The 8,355-nt window shown below is 44.9% G+C and overlaps 1 protein-coding gene across 1 annotated transcript in view; it reads left to right on the plus strand.

Annotated features, from left to right (window-relative positions):
• The first annotated feature begins 517 nt into the window (after positions 1 to 517).
• Positions 518 to 8,355, plus strand: part of LOC138358721 (proline-rich protein 2-like) — a 19,345-nt gene continuing 11,507 nt past the window's right edge. Inside the window, exon 1 of the mRNA XM_069316884.1 lies at positions 518 to 586. Within this exon, the coding sequence (XP_069172985.1) occupies positions 518 to 586 (69 nt within the window). The remainder of the gene's footprint in view (positions 587 to 8,355) is intronic.

Below are 8,355 nucleotides of genomic sequence, written 5' to 3' on the forward strand. Positions count from 1 at the left end.
TTATATTATCTGTTTGTCTAATCCTTTGCACGTAAAACTTTCATTGTATATAAATATGTTTTTAATAAATTTTGTTATTAATGTGTGTGTGTGGTGAGGATTGGTAAATATTGAGAGAGAGAGAGAGACAGAGAAAGAGAAACCTAGAATCAATAATTTCTCAACATGCCTTTTTTTGTTAATTACTTACTAATCGCACAGCAAATGATAAAATTTGCTAATCATCTTTGGCTAACATGTGATCGACAGTATGGTTTTAGTAAAGGCCGATCTGCTGCTGATCTCTATTCTACGAAACGTCTTAATAGCTACTTTTTAAATTACTGATTAAACAAATGGTTAATCAGATGAAATTTCTGTAATTAGACTGTTCCCCATTCATAGAAGCCCCTTAATATAGAACATAATAATTGAGAAAACTCCTGAAAACCTATTGGTCAATACGCGGCAGCTACTGATTGTATGGAACCCAAGTCACATATCCAACATACGCTTAAAACGTTCAAGTGATCCCAAAATGGTACTAATTTCTATTGAAATCTTCATGGAAGTGAATTTTGAGGATGCTGTTTGTGAGGATTCATGGGTGAGAACATTAAAAAGCAAAAAAAATCTAGGTTATTAGGCTTTTTAATATTAAAATCTCTCTCTTGTGCTTGTTACTAGTAAACACAAAAAAGGTTTCGAAGAGATTCTACGACATTGGCAGAGGGTCGTATAATAGTTAAGTTGATGGTTAGTTACAACAACTTCATTACAACAATTTTTAAAAAAAAATTCAAATAGCTTTTAATAAGTGTACTGATGTTCTTTCATGTTATGAAATTATAGTTCTCTGGTATATATAAAGATTTGTTACTTTTTTTTCTGTAAAATGTGATTATATGACGGCTGGGAATTTGTTGTTTGAACTTAGTTTGAAATAATACCACTAATAACTGAGCAATTAAATGAAATTACAATTTTTCCAAGAAACCAAAAATATCCATTTATTATCATGAGGACAAATGAGGGGGGGGGGAAAGGGACCTTTGACAAGCCGTTGGCTTCCTGTCCTCATCGAGGCCACTAGAGTGTTAGCGGCCCTCAGGTAAATTCAGGTAAAATTCCCAAATGTTATGTAGAGGTTCGCAGCCTCGGTCCGGATGAATCCCTGCTTCCAGGACAAACTTTACAGGATGAGTTTACTCACCAGATTCATCGAAAAGTGTTCATCAGAGCGCCTGTAAAACTATAGTTTCTTGAGTTAACAATATTGGTCATTACAATCCTAATAATGTTATCTGAAACAAATTATGATCAAAACTTGATTGGTCGGGTTCCTCATTGTCAACAATTACCAACTGTTTCTTATTCTCAAGCAACACTGTACTTCTCGTATCAATAAACAGGCAGTTATAAAACGTGTAAATTAGTATTAATTAATATGAATATATATATAAACACACGGGAAAATGACGTACATTGGTGTTAATAATGTAATGCTGTCAAAATGTTTGGTTGGGGAAGGGTTGCCCGCCCTGCATCAGCTGATCGGCCGGAAAGCGCGCGCACTCTCGCCCTCCCTCACGTGGTAGCTCTCTCTCTCTCTCACTCTCCCTCACTGTCTGCCTCCTTTCCCTCCCTCATGTGCTACAGTTCCCTCCCTACGTCCCTCATATACTAAGCTCTCTCCCTCACTGCCGGCCTGCCTCCTAACCCTCACTCAAGCGGCTGACTGTCCCTTCGCATTAATCTACTAACAAGAGGCGACTCAAGGAGACTCAAGCAATATATTCAGTGCGTCTTTTTCAAGGTAAATAACACTGATTCATTACTCTGCAGCGGAGTAGTATTATATAACAATGTTTTATATCCTATGAGTTTAAGTGTGCTCGAGTTTGAGTGGGTATACCAGGATACTGGGCTGGGGTATACCGGGATACCGGGCTGGCGGAGTATACCTGGAGATCGGGATGAAGTATACTCAGATATCGTTCATGAAAATGCCGTCCGGATCTTTCACTTTCATGTTGTTTATTGGCGTGATAAATATAGCCTCTTACTGGCCTTTAGGATGTCGCTAATTTCTTTATCGTTTTCTGTGACCTTCAGTGCCAATATTTTACTTGGAACCTAGTGCCAATATATTTCGTGGGACCTAATGGCACTATAATTTTTGGGACCTCGTGGCACTATAGTTGTGTTGACATAGTGGCACTATAGTTCAACACCTTGTGGCATTATAGTCTCCGAGAGTACGATATTCCAGAGTTTTCAGACACGTAACTTCTGGCATCACTTTGCCATTTCAGTTGCCATTTCACTTTGCCATTTCAGTTCAAAGTGGCAATTCGCGTATTTCAGCGCCATTTGGGTCCTCCACATTGCTTGACTAGTTGAATATTCATATTCAATAATTTCCCTGAAAATCTCCCTAAACCCTCTCCCCCCCTCTCAAAAATGGTTGACGGATGCGTCAGTTTATTGCTCTCGGTTGCTAGAGTCTTCAAACTTTACATACATAGGCCTATAAAAAAAAGTTTGAGGTGGGTTGAGGCATAAGTGTGTAGCCTAATGAATTCCAGCGTAGCCTCTTGAAATCTCTAAGTTGGAAATGTAATATTTTTACCCCTAACTTGGCCTAACCAAGCAATCTTGGACCTAATATATGCTATTTTAGGCCTAATATAGTACATATATATGCTCTAGTAGGCCTAGATGTACTTAAATTTTCCTTTTAATTTGTTTGACCTCTTCAAAATGAATTGTAGAAACAGGATTTTATTTTTGTAGGCCCTAGTCGTTGGACCGACTAGTTGCTACTAGAGAAACTAGTTGCTAGTTGTTTCTCTAGTTTCTACTAGAGAAACTAGTTGCTAGGAGGCCTATGCTCACCGGTCAGTCCAGGGATATGTTTACCTCAACCTCTCCTCAAGCTAGGGTGGTTCAAGCTGCGGCCCACCCAAAGACACCCCCTCATAAATTTTGAATATATTGTGTATTAAAATAGATTTTTCTCAATTATTTTTTGGTTTATTGTTATATATTAGACCTCCGTAGATAGTTAGATGTTGGTTAGGTTAGGAGTAGGTTAGGTTAGGTTAGGAGTAGGTTAGGTTAGGTTATTATTATTGTATTTGTAGTACGTGGGTGAAGTATTTACAGTTCTTTGTCCTCATATGCCTTTCAAGTACAATATGTAGTAAAACTGACTTAGTGCTTTATTAGGCTTAAACTTCCACTTTGAGCAGGGGTTTGATGGCTCTGAAATCCTTACTATATGCTAGCCCGTGGCTCAGTCGGTAGAGCACTCGCCTCTCACGCTGGCGGTCAGGTGTTCGAGCCTCCCATTACCCTCGCGAATTAAATATATATATATATATATAATACCAACATACTCACGGGACTCTACCCAGCAAATTCTCAGGGACAAGGAAGCCCTGAAGGTCTCCATAACAGCCCAACACACACACACATATATAAGTAATTCCGGCCCTGAAAAGCCGGAATTACATAAGAGTTTGGAGAGAATTCTTGTTAGGATATCGACTGGAGGAGCGATCCCATCGAAGGGCTCCGGAAGGTGTTTGTCGCGGGTAAAATGGAAGGGAATTAAGCGGGTTGGTCCTCGTTCGAGGCATTTTCACGTCTATTGTCTGATGGAGTATGTGTCTCAGCTGTTGTATGTGTCTCAGCTGTTGTATGTGTCTCAGCTGTTGTATGTGTCTCATCTGTTGTATGTGTCTCAGCTGTTGTATGTGTCTCAGCTGTTGTATGTGTCGCAGCTGTTGTATGTGTCTCAGCTGTTGTATGTGTCTCAGCTGTTGTATGTGTCTCAGCTGTTGTATGTGTCGCAGCTGTTGTATGTGTCTCAGGTGTTGTATGTGTCTCAGCTGTTGTATGTGTCTCAGCTGTTGTATGTGTCTCAGCTGTTGTATGTGTCGCAGCTGTTGTATGTCTCAGCTGTTGTATGTCTCAGCTGTTGTATGTGTCTCAGCTGTTGTATGTGTCGCAGCTGTTGTATGTGTCTCAGCTGTTGTATGTGTCTCAGCTGTTGTATGTGTCTCAGCTGTTGTATGTGTCGCAGCTGTTGTATGTCTCAGCTGTTGTATGTCTCAGCTGTTGTATGTCTCAGCTGTTGTATGTCTTATCTGTTGTATGTCTCAGCTGTTGTATGTCTCAGCTGTTGTATGTCTCAGCTGTTGTATGTCTCAGCTGTTGTGTCTCAGCTGTCGTATGTCTCATTCATTCTGGTAGTGGTGGTCTACGATGTATGGTCAGCCATACCCACCCACCTGGCTGACCATACCCACCTGGCTGGCTGACCATACCCACCTGGCTGGCTGACCATACCCACCTGGCTGGCTGACCATACCCACCTGGCTGGCTGACCATACCCACCTGGCTGGCTGACCATACCCACCTGGCTGACCATACCCACCTGGCTGGCTGACCATACCCACCTGGCTGGCTGACCATACCCACCCACCTGGCTGACCATACCCACCTGCCTGGCTGACCATACCCACCTGGCTGGCTGACCATACCCACCTGGCTGGCTGACCATACCCACCTGGCTGGCTGACCATACCCACCTGCCTGGCTGACCATACCCACCTGCCTGGCTGACCATACCCACCTGGCTGGCTGACCATACCCACCTGGCTGGCTGACCATACCCACCTGGCTGGCTGACCATACCCACCTGCCTGGCTGACCATACCCACCTGCCTGGCTGACCATACCCACCTGGCTGGCTGACCATACCCACCTGGCTGGCTGACCATACCCACCTGGCTGGCTGACCATACCCACCTGCCTGGCTGACCATACCCACCTGCCTGGCTGACCATACCCACCTGCCTGGCTGACCATACCCACCTGGCTGGCTGACCATACCCACCTGGCTGGCTGACCATACCCACCTGCCTGGCTGACCATACCCACCTGCCTGGCTGACCATACCCACCTGGCTGGCTGACCATACCCACCCACCTGGCTGACCATACCCACCTGGCTGGCTGACCATACCCACCCACCTGGCTGGCCATACCCACCTGCCTGGCTGACCATACCCACCTGGCTGGCTGACCATACCCACCTGGCTGGCTGACCATACCCACCTGGCTGGCTGACCATACCCACCTGGCTGGCTGACCATACCCACCTGCCTGGCTGACCATACCCACCTGCCTGGCTGACCATACCCACCTGGCTGGCTGACCATACCCACCTGCCTGGCTGACCTATACCAACCGGCTGCTGACCATACCCACCTGCCTGGCTGACCATACCCACTGGCTGGCTGACCATACCCACCTGCCTGGCTGACCATACCCACCTGGCTGGCTGACCATACCCACCTGCCTGGCTGACCATACCCACCTGCCTGGCTGACCATACCCACCTGCCTGCCTGGCTGGCTCCTGACCATCCACCAAATGAGATTAGGATATTACATGGGAAATCCATTTAAAAATTTACATATCTCCTCGAACGGATAAAACTTTAAGCGTTCCCTGCTTGTGTTTACTCACCTAGTTGTGCTTGCGGGGGTTGAGCTCTGGCTCTTTGGTCCCGCCTCTCAACCGTCAATCAACAGGTGTACAGGTTCCTGAGCCTACTGGGATCTATCATATCTGCATTTGAAATTGTGTATGGAGTCAGCCTCCACCACATCACTGCCTAATGCATTCCACCTGTTAACTACCCTGATACTGAAAAAGTTCTTTCTAACGTCTCTGTGGCTCATCTGGGTACTCAGTTTCCACCTGTGTCCCCTTGTTCGTGTCCCACCCGTGGTGAAAAGTTTGTCTTTGTTCATCCTGTCAATTCCCCCTGAGAATTTTGTAGGTGGTTATCATGTCTCCCCTTACTCTTCTGTTTTCTAGGGACGTGAGGTTCAGCTCCTTTAGCCTTTTCTCGTAGCTCATACCTCTCAGTTCTGGGACGAGTCAGGTGACATATCCCTGAATCTTCTCTAACTTTGTTTTGTGCTTAACTAGGTATTGAATCCAGGCTGGAGTTGCATATTCCAGAATTGGTCTGACATACGTCGTATATAGGGCCCTGAACGATTCCTTACACAAGTTTCTAAAGGCAGTTCTTATGTTGGCCAGGCTAGCATATGCCGCTGATGATATCCTTTTGATGTGGGCCTCTGGGGACAGGTTCGGTGTGATATCAACCCCCAGATCTTTCTCTCTATTTGACTCTTGCAGGATTTCACCTCCCGGATGGTACCTTGTGTTCAGCCTTCTGCTCCCTTCGCCTAATTTCATTACCTTACACTTTCCTAAGATGAACTTTAGTAGCCATTTTCTACACCATTCCTCCAGCCTGTCCAGGTCATCCTGTAGTCTCTGTCTATCTTCATCTGTTTTGATTCTTCTCATAATTTTTACATCATCAGGAAACATTGAGAGGAATGAGTCTATACCCTCTGGAAGATCGTTTATATATATCAGAAACAGGATGGGTCTAAGTACTGAGCCCTGTGGGACTCCGCTGGTGACATCAACCCACTCTGATGTCACAGTTACTCGCTGTTTCCTGTTGCTTAGATACTCCCTTATCCACTTACTTTCTACTCCTGCCTGTTGCTCCAACTTTCGTAACAGCCTTTTGTGAGGTACTGTGTCAAAGGCTTTCTGACAGTCCAAGAAAATGCAGTCTGCCCACCCTTCTCTTTCCTGCCTAATTTGTGTTGCTTAGTCATAGAATTCTATTAAACCTGTGAGGCACGATTTACCATCTCTGAACCCTTGCTGGTGGTGTGTTACAAAGCTGTCTCCCTCCAGATGCTCAACGAGCCTTTTCCTCACGATCTTCTCCATCACCTTGTATGGTATACAAGTTAGGGAAACTGGCCTGTAATTCAGTGCTTCTTGCTTGTCACCCTTTTTGTATATTGGGACCACGTTAGCTGTCTTCCAACTTTCCGGTAGGTCTCGTGTTTCCAGTGACCTGTTATAGACCATAGTGAGTGGCACAGTGCCTCTGGACCTTCTTTTATTATCCAATGTGAGATTCTGTCAGGCCCAACAGCCTTCGTCACTTTCAGCTCCAACAGATTCCTTGTGTTGCAGTTCCCCCCCCCCCCCCCGAGAGTTCCTGAATTACTGGTGTGCGGTTCCCCACTCCCCAGATGCAAGGGCACCTTTTCCTTGCATCTGCTGCCCTTATTATCTCATCCCTGGTCATATCCCTCTGAAGGTATACCTCTCTGTATTTCCCTACATAATGAACGACAGTTAAAAGGGAAGTTGGGCCCCAGGAGCTGAATCTTAGTCCTGAGTGTCTAATTTTTAATTTCTAATAGATAAAAACTATATTTCTAATAGAGTTTCAATTCTAATAGATTAAAACAAACACCCACATTAGTTAATATACATAAAATGGGACCGATTATATTGCCTGAGAGTTGGAAGGTTTTATCCCTATCAGAATAAACCCGCGTGATTGGGAAACAAATCCTCAGAGATGCCTCTGCCGATTGGGGATTAGAAAAACAAATTTAGGTAAATGCTTTTATGTATTTTTCCTTTGTATATTCAGCTTAATTATTATCGTACGAGATTAGGGCAAGAATATATTCCCAACGATTATTACCCAGAATGATATAATCTGATGAGATTAGGGCAAGAATAGATAATATTACCCAACGTGTAATACCCAGAATTATAATATTCCAGGAGTTATAGTCTGAGGGGCAGATATACTCACAGGTGAGATTACCTGGTTGATACCTGTTGATGGGGTTCTGGGAGTTGTGGGAGATGGGGAATGGGGTTGTATGGGAGTTTGGGATACTTGGGGTGATAGGGGAAGGGAGTTGTGTGGATTTAAGGAAGACAGTGTGGGATTGTGTATGTATTTGAGAGGCTGAGAGAGAGAGAGAGAGAGAGAGAGAGAGAGAGAGAGAGAGAGAGAGAGAGAGAGAGAGAGAGAGAGAGAGAGAGAGAGAGAGAGAGAGAGACAGAGAGAGAGAGAGAGAGAGAGAGAGAGAGAGAGAGAGAGAGAGAGAGAGAGAGAGAGAGAGAGACAGAGAGAGAGAGAGAGAGAGAGAGAGAGAGAGAGAGAGAGAGAGAGAGAGAGAGAGAGAGAGAGAGAGAGAGAGGAGAGAGAGAGAGAGAGAGAGAGAGAGAGAGAGAGAGAGAGAGAGAGAGAGAGAGAGAGAGAGAGAGAGAGAGAGAGAGAGAGAGAGAGAGAGAGAGAGAGAGAGAGAGAGAGAGAGAGAGAGAGAGAGAGAGAGAGAGAGAGGAGAGAGCGAGAGAGAGAGAGAGAGACAGAGAGAGAGAGAGAGAGAGGGAGAGAGCGAGAGAGAGAGAGAGAGACAGAGAGAGAGAGAGAGAGAGAGAGAGAGAGAGAGAG

The sequence above is a fragment of the Procambarus clarkii genome, chromosome 85, assembly GCF_040958095.1.
Source record: "Procambarus clarkii isolate CNS0578487 chromosome 85, FALCON_Pclarkii_2.0, whole genome shotgun sequence".
NCBI lineage: Eukaryota > Metazoa > Arthropoda > Malacostraca > Decapoda > Cambaridae > Procambarus > Procambarus clarkii.